The sequence below is a fragment of the Somniosus microcephalus genome, chromosome 7 (assembly GCF_052327205.1).
Source record: "Somniosus microcephalus isolate GS21.2 chromosome 7, FLI_Smic_1.0, whole genome shotgun sequence".
Classification (NCBI taxonomy): domain Eukaryota; kingdom Metazoa; phylum Chordata; class Chondrichthyes; order Squaliformes; family Somniosidae; genus Somniosus; species Somniosus microcephalus.
In genome coordinates, this window is record NC_140993.1 from 114,899,081 (window position 1) to 114,917,885 (window position 18,805).

Consider the following 18,805-nt stretch of genomic DNA (forward strand, 5'->3'; position numbering starts at 1 on the left):
ATGGGAGACTCGCTCCGGCGAATATTGTAGGGCTCCACCGGAACGATCCAGACAGCGGAACCGTTGCTTCAGGACGCCGATTGTTTGTTCGATGATGTTCCTGGTCGCTTGATGACTGTCGTTGTATCCCTCTTCAGCAGGAGTGCTGGGCGCACGGAGCAGGGTCATCAGCCAGGTACACAAAGGATAGCCTTTGTCCCCGATAAGCCATCCTCGTGGGTGAGGCTGTGCCTGGAACATGTCTGCCACAGAAGTCTGTCGCAGGATGAAGGCATCGTGGCTGCTGCTTGGAAAGCGGGCATTGACAGCTAGGATGAGCTGCCTGTGGTCACACACCAGCTGGACATTCAGCGAATGGTAGCCCTTCCGGTTGCGGTAATCCTCGGCATTCTCCAGAGGTGCCCGCAAAGCCACATGCGTGCAGTCAATGGCGCCCTGCACCATGGGGAAGCCCGCGAATGCTGCAAAGCCCATTGCACGCTGTTGCTGCTTGGCAAGGGCCATGGAGAAGGAGATGAACTGACGTCTCCTTTTGAAAAGGGCATTGGTCACCTGGCGGATGCAGCAATGCACGGCAAACTGGGAGATGTTGGCAATGTCCCCAGTAGCGGATTGGAAGGAGCCGGTGGCATAGAAGTTGAGAGCCACCGTCACCTTCACTGCCACCGACAGAGACGTCCTGCACCTCAGCTGTGGCTGCAGATCACCGCCAAGCAGCTGGCAGATCTCTGTGACCACGTCCCTTCTGAATCGCAGCCTCCGAACACACTGCTCCTCAGACATGTTGAGATAGGAGAACTGCTGGCGGTATACCCTGGGTGGGTAAGGCCTCCTTTGCCGACGCCTGTTGCCCCCTCTCCGTCTTGCCAGGGCTGCCACTCTCTCACGGCGTCTGTGAGCCCTTTGGATGTAATTGAGAAAGCCAGCGTTGACACCCATTGCAGCCCCCATAATATGCTGGCAAACAATGAGATGTCAATGAAGGCAAAGACTAGTGGAAAGCTGTGGCCTGAAGCCAGAAGTACCTGTCCGAGTGTTGGGCCAAAGCAGAAAGCTATCTACCTTGGTCTCTCTCCAAAGATCCGTTTCTCAAGAAGGAGTGCTGCAAAATGGCAGCCTTTTATAGTGCAGGAGGAGTGCCCTTTAATTTGCGCCCCCCGCGCCCCGCATCGGCTGAGCACCGTTCCACTCTAACAGTCGCTAGGGGCGCCAGGCGCACAATGGGGCGTTGCCACTGAAGTTCCGGCTGGGGGCGCACAAAGGGCGTTGCACGAGGAAATGAAGTCATGATCTGCGCGCGCAGCTGAGCGCGTGCAAAGACTTTGTGCCGCCGCTAAATCTCTAGTGAAGTTGGGGCGAGGCGCAGATCGCGCTGCGCCCGGGCGCTAGCCGCCTAGTGCCCGACATCTACTCCTCCTAAGGCGCTAACGGCTGGCGCAACCAACTGAATTTCTAGGCCTTAGAATCATAGAAATTTACAGCACAAAAGGAGGCCATTCGGCCCATCGTGTCTGTGCAGTCGAAAAAGAGCTATCCAGCCTAATCATACTTTCCAGCTCTTGGTCCGTAGCCTTGCAGGTTACAGCACTTCAAGTGCATATCCAAATATTTTTTAAAGGCTGCCAGTGCTGTCAACAAAGTTGAAGTAGTTGCGCATGCGCATTCTAAGTGTATTTTGGTTGTTCGCTTCGCGAATCACAGGTTCTGGGGGGAAAAAAGCCGGGAACAGAACGGGCTCTGGGTCTTCGGGACTGTAGGAAAAAAAGCTGGGAAGGGATCAGGCTCCATCAGTCCATTTTTTAAATGTGATGAGGGTTTCTGCCTCTACCACCCTTTCAGGCAGTGCGTTTCAGACCCCCACCACCCTCTGGGTGAAAAATGTTCTCCTCAACTCCCCTTTAATTCTTCTACCAATTACTTTAAATCTATGCCCCCTGGTTATTGAACTCTCTGCTAAGGGAAATAGGTCCTTCCTATCCACTATGTAGGCCCCTCATAATTTTATACACGTCAATTAAGTCTCCCCTCAAGCCTCCTCTGTTCCAAAGAAAATATCCCAAGCCTATCCAATCTTTCCTCATAGCTAAAATTCTCCAGTCTTGGTAACATCCTCGTAAATCACTTCTGTACTCGATCGAGTGCAGTCACATCTTTCCTGTAATCTGGTGACCAGAACTGTATGCAGTACTCTAGCTGTGGCCTAACTGGTATTTTATACAGTTCTAGCATAACCTCTCTGCTCTTATATTCTATGCCTTAGCTAATAAAGGCAAGTATCCCATATGCCTTCTTAACCACCTTATCTACCTGTCCTGCTACTTTCAGGGATCTGTGGACATGCACTCCAAAGTCCCTCTGTTCCTCTACATTTCTCAGTATCCAACCATTTATTGTGTATTCCCTTGCCTTGTTAGCCCTCCCCAAATGCATTACCTCACACTTCTCCAGATTGAATTCCATTTGCCCCTTTTCTGCCCACCCGACCAGTCCATTGATAGCTTCCTGAAGTCTACAACTATCTTCCTCACTATCAACCACACGGCCAATTTTTGTATCATCGGCAAACTTCTTAATCATGCCCCCTACATTGAAGTCCAAATCATTGATATATACCACAAAAAGCTGGGGACCTAGTACTAAGCAATGAGGAATGCCACTGGAAACAGCCTTCCAGTCACAAAAACACTCGGCGACCATTACCCTTTGCTTCCTGCCACTAAGTCAATTTTGGATCCAACTTGCCACTTTCCCTTGGATCCCATGGGCTTTTACTTTTTTGACCAACTTGCCATGTGGGACCTTGTCAACGGCCTTGCAAAAATCCATGTAAACTACATCAAATGCAGTACCCTTATTGACCCTCCTCGTTACCTCTTCAAAAAATTCAGTCAAGTTAGTCAGACACGGCCTTCCCTTAACAAATCCATGCTAACTGTCCTTGATTAATCCGTGCCTTTCTAAATGATGATTTATGCTGTCCCTCATAATTTTTTCCAATAGTTTTCCCACCACCGAGGTTAGGCTGACTGGCCTGTAGTTACTCGGTCTATCTCTTTCTCCGTTATTAAACAATGGCACAATGTCAGTCATCCTCCAGTCCTCTGGAACCATACCTGTAGCCAGAGGGGATTGGAACAATATGGTCAGAGCCTCCGCTATTTCCTCCCTTGCCTCTCTTAACAGCCTGGGATACATTTCATCCGGGCCTGGCGATTTATCTACTTTCAAAGATGCTAAACCTCTTAATATTTCCTCTCTCTCTCTATCTTTGTCCCAACTAATATTTCACACTCCTCCTTCTTAACTACAATGTCTGCATTGTCCCTCTCTTCGGTGAAGACAGACCCAAAGGCCGGAATTTTCCGGAGGGGTCAGTGGGCGAGATCAGTGGCGGGTCAGGTGGGAAAGTTTTTTTTGCAGCAGGTCGGGATCCCACTGTGAACCCGCTGCCATGTGCTTTTACCAATGTTGGGTCTGCCAGCGCTGAGAAGACATGACACGCAGCGGCGGGGGACCCAATTAATTTCATTATGTCCTTGTTTAGACATCATTAAGAATATACATATTAGCTTACCTTTTGATTTTACATGCTCATGCTCAGGGATCACGTCTGTTATGCTGAGGCAGGAGATGAATGGCCATTGAATCTGCTGATTACTTGACAACTTGAAATGTGCTATAAAAGCTCCCACCTCACAGCTGTTCACTTTCCAAGCTCAGAAGCTGTTGCTCACTGCATTTGGAAGACAGATTGAGCTTTATGCAGGTTGCAAGTGTTTGGAGCAAACTCTCTATCCAGTGTCACCTCATTGGAACAACCTTTCTCACCATTGACAGAATGCTTCTGTCAACTCAACTTCACCTGACATCTATTCCATCAACATGGGTGCCCTTTATACTCGCTCACCTTGGTCCTCAGATTCCCACCCTGATCAACCCCAACACCAGCAGCACCAGGCACACCAGCGGCACCAACAACAACACCAACCTTCTCCGCAATCAACTGATGCTACACAGGACAGAGGGTCAGCACCTGACCACATTGCTGCCCGGGAGGCCAAGGTTGGACGCACCATGGCCAGATTTGCTTCACTTGACACTGTACACCATGGCTGCCACATGATGCGCCAGGTTGACACTACCCCACACCAACACCACTACAAACCCAAGCCATTCCTTTCACGCTCATCACTATTGGGGGGTGGTTCCGTTATGTCTCACCATTCACTGCAACTCACTAAGCCACTTCCAAAGGTGCACACCAATCTGTCCAAGAACGTGAAGTGTTGAAAATAAAGGTTTCAATGTTTGACACCACATTAACAGAAACTTTACATGAACATTGGATAAAACACCCAAGTGCCTACCCTTGTCTGTTGTTAGTTGGTATGATTGTACTAGGATGAGGGTGAGTGTGAGGGGTGCCTAGTGAGATGGGGATGTGATAATATAGATAGAGGGGGATGGGTGGAGGTGCAAGGTAAGTTGGTGTGAGTAAGGATCTGCAGGAGTAAGGTAGGGAAGGCAGAGTGATGGGGATGTGATGAGTAACACAGCAGGATGAAGTTGAGTGTGGCTTTGCAGTAATGTTTCGTGATCTACTGGGATTATTGAAAGGTTTACTCCACTGCAGCCTGGTCCTCCTGAAGACATCCCTACTTGAGCCCTCCTCTGCAGTGTGCAACCAGGTTGCATTGGTCTGGGGAGGTTTCTTCCACCCATTGGAAGGGAAGAGAACCTCTCTGCGTGCTGTGACTCCCTCCATAAACATATGGAGGGAGTCATGGGAGAGCCTGGGTGCAGCCGTGCACCTCTGTGCAGTGCTTGTCAGTGTTTGCAGCACCTCAATGCTGCAGAATACTGACAGCTTAAATGTCAATGTAAATTTGCGCAAGGTCCCGTTAAGGAAACCGGCTGATGACCCGTCATCAAATGACGACATCAGACCCACTTCCTTCAATTGGCTGGGAAACTCGCTGAGAGGGCTTAACAAGCCCAATCAGGGTAAAGTCATGTCCGAGGCCAGGATTAAGCCAGCAGCGAGGCCGTGACCTGCCACTGACCTCACCCGCCATGGACCCGCCCAGCTAGGGGAAATCATGGACTTTTTCTTTGTGGGAACATATTTGCTCTGAACCCTCACTGTCTCCTCCTTGAATACCTCCCACTGCTCTGACACTGAGTTACCTTCAAGTAGCTGTTTCCAGTCCACTTTTGCTAAATCACATCTCAGCTTAGTAAAATTGGCCTTTCCCCAATCGAGAACTTTTACACCTGGTCCATCTTTGTCCTTTTCCATAACTATAATAAATCTAACTGAATTATGATCACTACCACCAAAATGCTCTCCCACTGATTCCCCTTCCACCTGCCCAGCTTCATTTCCTAAAACTAAGTCCAGAACTGTCCCCTCTCTTGTTGGGCTTGTTATGTACTGAATGCATTTTAAGAATTCTGATCTCTCTATTCCTTTTACACTAATTCTACCCCAGTTAATATTAAGGTAGTTGAAATCCCCTATTACTGCCCTATTGTTTTTGCGCTTCTCAGAAATTTGCCTGCATATTTGCTCTTCTATCTCCCTCTGACCCTCTTCACAGAAGTGGTATAAGTGTGGAACTCTCTCCCACAAAAAGCAGTAGATGCTAACTCAATTAATAATTTCAAACCTGAGATTGATAGATTTTTGCTAGCCAAGGTATTAAGGGATATGGAGTCAAGTCAGGTGAATGGAGTTAGGATAAAGATCGGCCATGATCTCATTGAATGGCAGAACAGGCTCGAGGGGCTGAATGGCCTACTCCTGTTCCTATCTTCCTAGTTAGGATCCTCAGGCAGGAACTAAATTATGGGGCACTGCAACAGTAACAAAATATTTATATTAAATGTTAAATTTACACATTCTAACAAAGATGATGCTATTTTTATTTCATACTCTGTAAACTTTGTGCAGGTGAATTTACTCCTGAAATGCAGTTACGTATTCGACAAGAGATTGAAAAGGAGAAAAAGGTAGAACACTGGAAGGAAAAATTCTTTGAACAATATTATGGAGAAAAGTAAGCACTTTGGTAGTTCTTTTATATTGCAGCTGATCCCCTTTTCATTTTGAGCTGTGGTTTTATTTTTCCATGTTTGGAGTGTACAACAAGCTTAGCATCATCTGTGTCTTCTGTTACACCTGATTTTATTTATTTTTTACTTATGTAACATTCCCCGATTGTTATCCTCTGTTATTCGGACATGCAACTACTGCTGAATGGGTGGGCCGTCTGCTTTCTGATCCTGGCCAATCCCTCTTTTGGTCAGTCACACGGTACTGTTTAGAATCATAGAATGGTTACAGCACGGACGAAGGCCATTCAGCCCGTCGAGCCCGTGCCGGCTCTCTGCAAGAGCACCTCAGCTAGTCCCACTCCCCGCCCTTTCCCCATAGCCCTGCAAAATTTTTTCCTTCAGGTACTTAGCCAATTCCTTTTTGAAAGCCGTGATTGAGTCTGCCTCCACCACCTGTTCAGGCAGTGCATTCCAGACCCTAACCACTCGCTGAGTAAAAATGTTTTTCCTCATGTTGCCTTTGGTTCTTCTGCCAATCACCTTAAATTTGTGTCCTCTGGTTCTCGACACTTCTGCAATGGGAACAGTTTCTCTCTATCTACACTGTCCAGACCCCCCTCATGATTTTGAACTCCTCTATCAAATCTGCTCTCAATCGTCTCTGCTATAAGGAGAACAACCCCAGCTTCTCCAGTCTATCCACGTAACTGAAGTCCCTCATCCCTGGAATCATTCTGGTAAATCTTTTCTGCACCCTCTCTAAGGCCTTCACATCCTTCCTAAATTGCGGTGCCCAGAATTGGGCACAATACTCCAGTTCAGGTCGAACCAGTGGTTTATACGGCTTCATCATAATTTCCACGCTTTTGTACTCTATACCTCTATTCATGAAGCCCAGGATCCCATAAGCTTTTTAAACTGCTTTCTCAACCTGCCCTGCCACCTTCAGCGATTTGTACACATATACCCCCAGGTCTTTCTGTTCATGCACCCCCTTTAGGATTATACCCTTTAGTTTATATTTTCTCTTTTCATTCTTTCTACCAAAATGTATCACTTTGCACTTTTCTGCATTAAATTTCATCTGCCACGTGTCTGCCCATTTCACCAGCCTGTCTATGTCCCCTTGAAGTCTATCACTCTCCTTCTCACTGTTCACTGTAAGTTTTGTGTCATCTGCAAATTTTGAAATTGTGCCCTGTATACCCAAGTCCAAGTCATTAATATGTATCAAGAAAAGCAGTGGTCCTAGAACCGACCCCTAGGGAACACCTTCAGTCTGAAAAACAACCGTTCACCACTACGCACTGTTTCCTGTCACTTAGCCAATTTTGTATAGATATTTCGAAAAGATATACTTGCTCTCGAGGCGGTTCAGAGAAGGTTCACTCGGTTGATTCCAGAGATGAGGGGGTTGACGTATGAGGAAAGGTTGAGTAGGTTGGGACTCTACTCATTAGAGTTCAGAAGAATGAGAGGCGATCTTATCGAAACATATAAGATTGTGAGGGGGCTTGATCGGGTGGATGCGGTGAGGATGTTTCCACTGATGGGGGAGACTAGAACTAGGGGGCATAATCTTAGAATAAGGGGCTGCCCTTTCAAAACTGAGATGAGGAGAAACTTCTTCACTCAGAGGGTAGTAAATCTATGGAATTTGCTACCCCAGAGAGCTGTGGAAGCTGCAACATTAAATAAATTTAAAATGGAGATAGACATTTTCCTAGCAAATAAGGGAATTAGGGGTTACAGGGAGAGGGCAGGGAAGTGGACGTGAGTCTAGATTCAGATCAGCCATGATCCTATTGAATGGCGGAGCAGGCCCGAGGGGCCATATGGCCTACTCCTGCTCCTATTTCTTATGTTCTTATGTATCCATGCTGCCACTGTCCCTTTTATTCCATAGGCTTCAACTTTGCTGGCAAGCCTATTATGTGGCACTTTGTTGAACGCCTTTTGGAAATCCATGTACACCACGTCAACCACATTGCCCTCATCAACCCCTCTCTGTTACCTCATCAAAAAACTCGATCAAGTTGGCAAAGTGTCAAGTTGGATTCAAAACGGGCTCGGAGACAGGAAGCAGAGGGTAATGGTTGATGGGTGTTTTTGTGACTGAAAGACTGTTTCCAGTGGGGTTCCGCAGGGCTCTGTACTAGGTCCCTCACTTTTTGTGGTATATATCAATGATTTTGACTTGAATATATGGGGTATGATTAAGAAGTTTGCAGATGATAATAAAATCGGCTGTGTGGTTGATACTGAAGAAGGAAGCTGTAGACTGCAGGAAGATAGCAATAAATTGGTCAGGTGGGCAGAACAGTGGCAAATGGAATTCAATCCGGAGAAGTGTGAGGTAATGCATTTGGGGAGGGCTAACAAGGAAAGGGAATATACATTAAATGGTAGGACACTGAGTTGTGTAGAGGAACAAAGGGACCTTGGAGTGCATGTCCACAGATCACTGAAGGTAGCAGGCCAAGTAGATAAGGTGGTTAAGAAGGAATACGGAATGCTTGCCTTTATTAGCCGTGGCATAGAATACAAGAGCAGGGGGGCTATGCTTCAACTGTATAAAACACTAGTTAGGCCTCAGCTAGAGCACTGCATGCAGTTCTGGTCACCACATTACAGGAAAGGTGTGATTGCACTGGAGAGGGCACAGAGGAGATTTACAAGGATGTTGCCGGGAGTAGAGAATCTTAACTATGAGGAAAGACTGGATAGACTGGGTCTGTTTTCCTTGGAACAGAGGAGGCTGAGGGAGGACCTTATTGAGGTGTATAAAATTATGAGGGGCATAGATAAAGTGGATACAGAGGACCTATTTCCCTTAGCAGTGGGGTCAAAAACCAGGGGGCACAGATTTAAAGTAATTGGTGGAAGGTTTAGAGGGGATTTGAGGGGAAATTTCTTCACCCAGAGGGTTGTGGGGGTCTGGAACTCACTGCCTGAAAGGGTGGTAGAGGCAGGAACCCTAACCACATTTAAAAAGTACTTGGATGTGCACTTGGGATGCTCTAACCTGCAGGGCTACGGACCAATTGCTGGGAAGTGGGCTTAGGCTGGATAGCTCTTTGTTGGCCGGCGTGGACACAATGGGCCGAAATGGCCTCCTTCCATGCTGTAACTTTCTATGAATCTATGCAACACGATTTGCCTTTGACAAATCCGTGCTGGCTTTCCTTAATTCATCAACAATTGTCCAAGTGACTGTTAATTTTGTCCCTGATTATTGTTTCTAAAAGCTCCACTCCCGAGGTTAAACTGACTGGCCTGTAGTTGCTGAGTCTACCTTTACACCCTTTTCACAGAATCACAGAATCACCACAGTGCAGATAGAGGCCATTTTGGCCCATCGAGCCTGCACCGACACATATCCCACCCTATCCCCGTAACCCCACGTATATTTAATCCCCTAACACTAAGGGTCAATTTATCATAGCCAAATCAACCCAAATCAACCTAACCTGCACATCTTTGGACTGTGGGAGGAAACCGGAGCACCCGGAGGAAACCCACGCAGACACAGGGAGAATGTGCAAACTCCACACAGACAGTTGCCCGAGGCTGGATTTGAACCCGGGTCCCTGGCGCTGTGAGGCAACAGTGCTAACCATTTGCAATTCTCCAGTCCTCTGGCACCACCCCCGTTTCTAAGGAGGATTGGAAGATTATGGCCAGTACCTCTGCGATTTCTTCCTTCACTTCCCTCAGCGTCCTAGGATGCATCCCATCTGGTCCTAGTGACTTATCTACTTTAAGTACAGCCAGCCTTTCTAGTACCTCCTCTTAATCAATTTTTATCCCATCCAGTATCTCCTCTACCTCCTCCTTCACTATGTCTATGGCAGCATTTTCTTCCTTGGTGAAGACAGATGCAAAGTACTCATTTAGTACCTCAGCCATATTCTCTGCCTCCACGCGTCGGTCTCCTTTTTGGTCCCTAATCGGCCTCACCCCGCCTCTTACCACCCGTTTAATATTTATATGCCTATAGAAGACTTTTGGATTACCTTTTATGTTAGCTGCCATTGTATTCTCATACCCTCTCTTTGCCCCTCTTATTTTCTTTTTCACTTCTCTGAACTTTCTATATTTAGCCTGATTCTCGGATGTGTTCTCGACCTGACATCTGTCATAGGTGCTGTTTTTCTGTTTCATCTTACTCTCTATCTCTTTCGTCATCCAGGGAACTCTGACTTCAGTTGCCCTACCTATCCCCCTAGTGGGAATGGACCTCAACTGTACCTGAACTATTTCCACTTTAAAGACAGCCCATTGTTCCATTACAGTTTTGCCTGAAAATCTTTGATTCCAGTTTACTCAGTTAATCCCGGGGATGAGGGGGTGGTCATATGAGGAGAGGTTGAGTAGATTGGGACTCTACTCATTGGAGTTCAGAAGAATGAGAGGCGATCTTATTGAAACATATAAGATTGTGAAGGGGCTTGATCGGGTGGATGCGGTGAGGATGTTCCCAATGATGGGTGAAACTAGAACTAGGGGGCATAATCTTAAAATAAGGGGCTGCTCTTTCAAAACTGAGATGAGGAGAAACTTCTTCACTCAGAGGGTGGTAGGTTTGTGGAATTTGCTGCCCCAGAAAGTTGTGGAAGCTACATCATTAAATAAATTTAAAACAGAAATAGACAGTTTCCTAGAAGTAAAGGGAATTAAGGGTTACGGGGAGCGGGCAGGAAATTGGACATGAGTCTAGGTTCGGAATGGTCATGGCCCTGTGGGTAGTGGAGTGGGCCCAGGGGCCGTGTAGCCTGGTTCTGCTCTAATTCTGTGTTAGATTTCAGGAGATGGTTTTATTCCTGTTCCTGGCTGGGTGGAGATCGCCTTTACAGAAGGTAAGTCCTGTAGAAAATATAGGGACAGAGTGATCTCCTGGAAGAATTTCGATTGCCTAGATGGGTCGGAGAGGAATTTCCCAGATTTTTTTCTCCCAAATTGGCCATTGGGTCTTTATCTGGTTTTTCGCCTCTCCCGGGAGATCACATGGGTTCGGGTGGATGCAGAGTGATAGAAGATTTGAGGTTAGGATCAGATCAGCCATGATCTTATTGAATGGTGGAGCAGGCTCGAGGGGCCGATTGGCCTACTCCTGCTCCTATTTCTTATGTTCTTATGTTCTTACCCGGGTCAGATCCATTCTCATCCCAGTGAAATTGGCCTTCCTCTAATTAAGTATTTTTACTCTAGGTTGCTCCCTGTCCTTTTTCATAGCTAATCTAAACTTTATGATACTATAATCACTGTTCCGTAAATGTTCACCTACTGACACTTGCTCCACTTGACCTACCTCATTCCCCAGAACCAGATCAAGCAATGCCTCCTTTCTCATTGGGTCGGATACATACTGATTAAGAAAGTTCTCCTGAACACACTTAAGAAATTCTTCCCCTTCTCTGCCCTTTACACTATTACTATCCCAGTATATATTAGGATAGTTGAAGTCCCCCATTATCACTACTCTATAGTTCTTGAATTTCTCTGTAATTTCTCTGCACATTTGCTCCTCCATATCTTTCCCACTAGTTGGTGGTCTATAGAATACACCTAGTAGTGTAATGGCTCCTCTAGTATTTCTTAACTCTAGCCCTATAGATTCTGTCCTTGACCCCTCCAGGACATCCTCCCTCTCCAGCACTGTAACATTCTCCTTAACCAATACTGCCACACCACCTCCTATCTTTCCTCCCCTAGCTTTCCCGAACACCTTATATCCAGGAATATTTAATACCCAATCCTGCCCTTTTTTGAGCCAGGTCTCCATTATTGCCATGACAGCATATTCCCATGTGGCTATTTGCGCCTGCAGCTCACCAACCTTGTTTACTACGCTTCGCGCGTTCACATACATACACTGCAAACCTATATTAGACCATCCTGTGTTCTCTCTTAGTCTGACCCCACCTAATACCTTACTATTTCTTGCTTTAGTGCTATCTCTCTCTCCCAATCCTTTGTGCCCTTTGTTTCTCCTTTCTAATGCTATATCCTGGTGCCCATCCCCCTGCCAACTTAATTTAAACCCTCCCCAACAGCCCAGGCAAACTTTCCCGCGAGGATATTGGAACCGGCTCTGTTGAGGTGCAACCCGTCCGGCCTGTACAGGTCCCACCTCCCCCAGAACCGGCCCCAATGCACCAGGAATCTGTAGCCCTCCCTCCTGCACAATCTCTCCAGCCATGCATTCATCTGCTCTATCCTCCTATTTATATACTCTCTTGCACCGGGAGTAATCCAGAGATTACTACCTTTGAGGTCCTGCTTTTTAATCTCTTTCCTAGCTCCTTGAAATCTGCCTGCAAGACCTCATCCCTCTTTCTACCTATGTCGTTGGTACCAATATGGATCACGACCTCTGGCTGTTCATCCTCCCCCCTCAGAATGTTCTGCGGCCGCTCAGTGACATCCTTGACCATGCCACCAGGGAGGCAACATACCATCCTGGAGTCACATCTGCAGCTGCAGAAACGCCTGCCTGCTCCCCTAACTATTGAATCCCCTACCACTATTGCTTTCCCTATCTTACTCCTCCCCCCCCTGTACAGCTGAGCCACCCATGGTGCCATGGACTTGGTTCTGGCTGTATTTCCCAGAGGAACCATCGCCCTTACCAGTACTCAGAACAGAATACTGCTTGGAGAGCGAGAGGCACTCCAGAGACTCCTGCACTACCTGCCTGGTCCTCCTCTTTTGTCTGGCGGTCACCCATTCCCTCTCTGCCTGCACACTCCTTAGCTGCGGGTTGACCACCTCCTGAAATGTGCTATCCACGTAGCTCTCAGCCTCGCGGATGCACCGCAGTTGACACCAGCTGCTGCTCAAGCTCCAAAACCCGGAGCTCGAGCTCCTCCAGCTGACGATATTTCCTCCACATGTGGTTGTCCAGGACACGGGACGCATCCTGGATTTCCCACATGGCACAGGATGCGCATTCTGCGGGACTGAGCTGCCCTGCCATGCCTTTATTAATTCAACTATTAACTAAATTTATAGAAACTTAAGACTAAGATGTACCTAATTCAAGTTATTAATATAATATATTATGAAAAGTTACTAATTTAATATAGCATTAACAGTTACTAATCTCCAAGCTCCTGCTTTATCACTAACCAGCTATTTAACCCCGGCCCCTAACTTGAAGAGCCCCTCTCTGACCGCGCTCTTTAGCAGAACTTAGCAGAAATAAACTAAAAAAAAACACTCACCAGCTACTCACCAATCAGCTCCTTCCCTTGTGCTGACATCACTTTAGGTTTTTTACTCTGACGTCACTCTTTCAAATTCTGCCTGTGTTGAGTTGCTCCGCTCTCACCGCACTCTTTATCCCCGCTCAGCTTTCGCTCTGCTCCCGCTCAGGTCCGCTCCTTCTTGTCTCAGGCCTGCTCTCACCGCACTCTTTATCCCCGCTCAGCTTTTGCTCTGCTCCCGCTCAGGTCCGCTCCTTCTTGTCTCAGGCCTGCTCTCACCGCACTCTTTATCCCCACTCAGCTCTCGCTCTGCTCCCGCTCAGGTCCGCTCCTTCTTGCCTCAGGCCTGCTCTCACCGCACTCTTTATCCCCACTCAGCTCTCGCTCTGCTCCCGCTCAGGTCCACTCCTTCTTGCCTCAGGCCTGCTCTCACCGCACTCTTTATCCCCACTCAGCTCTCGCTCTGCTCCCGCTCAGATCCGCTCCTTCTGGTCTTGAGCCTGACCTCGACACGTTCTTTATCCTCGATCCGTTCCCTCTCGGGTCCGCTCCTTCTGGTCTCGGGTCTACCCTCGCCGCGCTTATTATCCCCGCTCAGCTCTCAATCCACTCCCGCTCAGGTCCACTCCTTCTGGTAGAAAAACCTCAGTTGATTTTCACTGCTACTCACAGAGAGATGCTGCAGCGTCCATTCAGTGTCTTCCTGCCTACTGCGGTTCACATCAAGAATTACCCTCCCCCACTCTGCGGAACTAAGTGTTAATGTTCCAGCACACAGTGCCACCGTGCTGCTCCTTCCCATTACACACTTTATTATTATTTTTTGTACATTTTAACGTATTCTGGTAAACCTTTGTCTGCGGATAATCTTCTGTTTTTGTCTCAAGACACTAATAATGAAGCTGCTTTCTATGTTACAATTGTTACATCCACCTCTTCTGTGGTATTCAGGTTGGGTATAACACAAGAAGAAGCTATGAAGCTGGAATCAGTAAAAGATTCTTTTGAAAATCAAGACAGCCATTTACTTTCAGCACAGCACATCATATCAGAGCCTTGTCAGATCACATCTGGTAGTGAACGTAAAAACAAAGGAAATCTTGTGCCTTATACAGATCTAAAGCAAACACAATGCATCATACAGCAAATCCCAGCCAAAGAGCCATCCAAAACTGCGAAAGAGGAGGATATACTAATATCCTTGTGCTCAGACATTACCTCAGATGAATCTGTTATTCAGGAAGAGATAGCAGAAGAAGTTGAACCGAATATTTGTGGAAGTCATGATGAAAACAAACCTCCTGAGTCTAGTACCTCTGACATTGATCAGTCTTGCCTGCTTAGCCCTGAAAAGGCAGAACAAGAGATACCGGCAGATGACTTGAAGCCTGTTCTCATTATACAAAGTATCAAGGAGTTTGAGTCCCAATCTGAGCACACTGTAGATCCACAGACGCCTTCCCCGGGGATATCTAGCATTTCTTTCCAACTACTTACTTCCACTTCTACACCTTCTCAACTTTCTGATTCCTTTGATGCATCTAACAGTGACATATGTGAGCCGGCGCCTAACACAAGTAATGAGGAGAGTGCCCTAGAACAGTGTAGTGCCCCTATGTGCTCAGAATCTTCATCTTATTGTGAGGAGCTTGAGGCTGTCATGAATAACCCCGATTCTCCAGGGGGAAATACACAGTGCACATCTCAGCAACCACATACCACTGCATGCTCTGAAACCTCCGTACTGTCTGAGCTTTCTGAAACTGAGAACAAAGACCCTGAAAACCAACCAAGGACATTGCAGTACATCTCTCAGCCATCGCCACGGACATCCACACCCTCAGACTCTTTCACATCATCTTCCGAGGGAGTTAGAAATGACAACAAAGACCTTGAGTTACAAAAGAGAAAACCATTAGAACAGCACGTTCTGGAGATCTGTCATGAGAAAAGGCCTAGAATTGAAAATGACCAGTCCTTTCGGACTCTACCCAGCAGGCCTCAAAGTGAAAAAGAGATGCCTACAAAAGAAGAACCAAAGGTCCCACCTATCAAGGTACATTACATAGAAAAAAATAAGCCAAATTGTAACCTAGATACTTTTATTATATTTTTAGACAATAATTGTTTTTATACTCACAATAAGTCAAACTGCATTAGTTTACCTTTATATCTCCTTGGATTTACACCTGTGCCTTTGCCCTGGTAGCCTATTTGAGTTTTTGTTTCTGAAGAAAATGTTATCATAAGTGATAAAACAAAAATAAAAGTTTTTTTCAAATCAAATCAACAGTAAGTATCTAAAAATTCTTAATATTATCAATGCAGTCTACAGCGTTTTATCTGGACCACATTATCAGATTGCATTCATTGAAGATGGTATTTAAGGGACTTTTACTCAGAAAAAAACTCTGATAGATAAGGCCTAAACACCAGAGTTTAATTAACTGTGTGCTCCAACATCTGACTTTATTCAATAAATGAAATAAATGTATCATAAGTGAGAATTGGCATCCACAAAATATTGTACAGATGTATTAATTGTCTTGTAATGAGCATGACAGTCAAGTTCAGTTTAATTATTTTTGGGAAAGTTCTCAACAATCATTTAGATAATGGTTTTGAAGAGTATTTAATGAGGCAATGCTGTATCAGTTTGACGAGTAGACAGAGAAGCCTTTCTGAGTACTATTAGCTTGTTCTATAAAAGTGAATTAGTTGTCCGGTATGAATAATTGCTACAATATATCACAAGACGGGGGCAATTTTTGAAAAATGTATAAATATTAACATAAAACTGTAGCAATTCATCAAACACGAACTGGACCAAGATTAACAGTTGAAGTGGTGTCTGTCATAGGGTTTCCACATGCCCAGTTTTTCCACTGGCACAGCTATTGTTTTGAAGTTGCTGCGGCTTGCTAGTTGAAAGTTTTAGCTGGCAGTACAGTAGACATTTTTTGTAACATTGCATATTTTTTTAATAAGGCTGCTATGTGGTGGTCAAGCCTGTCAACAGTGGCAATTTCAAAACCCTTGAAGACCACTGCAGAACAAAAAAGAATTTTCACAGTTAATTGGAGGTTCAGTTCTACAGCCAATAAGATAAAGTACCTGCAGAGACCCCCTGTTTTATTTACTTGAAGTCTCTTTGCAAATTTTACGTGGCAGTTTAAGGTTGCCAATGCTCTTGGATTGCCCGGTAGTCTCCTGGAATCGGGCATTGCTGGTAGCAACCCTTTGCGCTTTAAATTTCCTGCCGTGGCAGCAGTCACCCCACTCCGACAGCAGAAAAACCTCCAGCTAGAGTGAACAGGGACTAGGGGCAGGGAATTGAGGCTCGGGAGTGGGGGATTGGGGGGTGGGGTGAGGGTGACTAAAAAAAATAATAAAGAGAGAGAAGATGAATTATGAGAGTAAACTGGCAAGAAATATTAAAACAGATAGTAAGAGCTTCTACAGGTATATAAAAGAAAGTAGCTAAAGTAAACGTTGGTTCCTTAGAGTGTGAGACTGGGGAATTAATAATGGAGAACAGGGAAATAGCAGAGACTCTGAACAAATATTTTGTATCTGTCTTCACAGTAGAAGACACTAACAACATCCCAATAATGGACAATCAAGGGGCCACAGGGAGGGGGGAACTCACCTTGCATAATTACCACTCCACACTTGCACCCATCACTCACCTCTACACCTTACTTCCAGGTGCCTCTGACCGCCGCAGACCTCCTCCATGTCTCCTCCAACCCGGCAGGGTTCTCCGAGGTCAGGAAACCTTCACCTGTGACGGTAAAATGGCACTAATCCTTTTTTCTGCCTGACCCGAAGCTGCACATCTTCCTGCCTCCTGGCAAAAGGGCATGGAGGCGGGATGGGGGCGTCTTTGCTTCCGCCCCCACTTTCTCTGAATTTACCGGCTGTCCCGCCTCCATGAGGCTTGGAAAATCCAGCTCATATAGTACAAAAGTGTGGGAATTATGATGAACCTGTATAAAACACTGGTTCAGCCCCAACTGGAATACTGTGTCCAATTCTGGGCACCACACTTTAGGAAGGATGTGAAGGTCTTAGAGAGGGTGCAGAAAAGATTTACGAGAATGATTCCAGGAATGAGGGACTTCAGTTAGGATGATAGACTGGAGAAGCTGGGGCTGTTCTCCTTGGAGCAGAGAAGATTGAGAGGAGATTTGATAGAGGTGTCCAAAATAATGAGGGGTCTGGACAGAGTAGATAGAGAGAAACTGTTCCCTTTGGCAGAAGGTTCGAGAACCAGAGGACACAGATTTAAGGTGATTGGCAGAAGAACCAAAGGCGATGTAAGAAAAAAACTTTTTTATGCAGCGAGTGGTTAAGATATGGAATGCACTTCCTGAAAGGGTGGTGGAAGCAGATTCAATCACTGCTTTCAAAAGGGAGTTGAATAAGTACCTGAAGGAAAGAAATTTGCAGGACTACGGGAAAGGGTGGGGGAGTGGGACTAGCTGAAGTGCTCTAGCAGAGAGCCGGCTCAGGCTTGAAGGGCCGAATCGCTGCCTTCCGTGCTGTAACCAACTAAAGACAATCACTATCGCTAAGGGAAAAGTACTTGGTAAAATAATGGGACTAAAAGACAACAAGTCCCCTGGACCAGATGGCCTGCATCCCAGGGTCTTAAAAGAAGTGGCTGTAGAGATAGTGGTTGCATTGGTTGCAATATACCAAAATTTCTTGAACTCTGGAGAGGTCCGCAAATGTAACACCCCTATTTAAGAAAGGAGGGAGACAGAAAGCAGGAAACTATAGACCAGTCAGCCTAACATCTGTCGTTGGGAAAATGCTGGAGTCCTTCATTAAGGAAGCAGTAGCTGGACATTTGGAAAATCATAATGCAGTCAAGCAGAGTCAGCATGGTTTTATGAAAGGGAAATAATGTTTAACAAATTTGCTGGAGTTCTTTGAGAATGTAACAAGCAGGGTGGACAAAGGTGAGCCACTGGATGTGGTGTATTTGGATTTCCAGAAGGCATTCGATAAGGTGCCACTTAAAAAGGTTACTGCATAAGATAAGAGCTCACGGAGTTGGGGGTAATATATTAGCATGGATAGAGAATTGGCTAACTAACAGAAAGCAGAGAGTCGGGATAAATGGGTCATTTTCTGGTTGGCAAATGGTAACTAGTGGGGTGCCACAACTATTTACAATCTACATTAATGACTTGGATGAAGGGACCGAGTGTAAGGTAGCCAAGTTTGCAGATGATACAAAGATGGGTGGGAAAGCAAGTTGTGCAGAGGACTCAAAGAATCTACAAAAGAATATAGACAGACTAAGTGAGTGGGCAAACATTTGGCAGATGGAGTATAATGTGGGAAAGTGCGAGGTTATACACTTTGGCAGGGAAAAAAAAGCAAATTATTATTTAAATGGAGAGAGATTACAAAATGCTACAGTTCAGAGGGACCTAGGGGACCTTGTGCATGAAACACAAAAAGTTAGCATGCAGGCACAGCAAGTAATCCAAAAGGCAAATGGAATGTTGGCCTTTATTGCAAGGGGG

At 46.0% G+C, this 18,805-nt stretch overlaps 1 protein-coding gene across 1 annotated transcript in view; it reads left to right on the forward strand.

The window, feature by feature from the left end:
* The window catches only part of LOC147114852 (putative Polycomb group protein ASXL3), a 440,803-nt gene that overhangs the window by 397,336 nt on the left and 24,662 nt on the right, over positions 1 to 18,805 (forward strand). The window contains exons 10-11 of the mRNA XM_085992855.1: positions 5,954 to 6,059; positions 14,217 to 15,321. Of these exons, the coding sequence (XP_085848981.1) occupies positions 5,954 to 6,059; positions 14,217 to 15,321 (1,211 nt within the window). The remainder of the gene's footprint in view (positions 1 to 5,953; positions 6,060 to 14,216; positions 15,322 to 18,805) is intronic.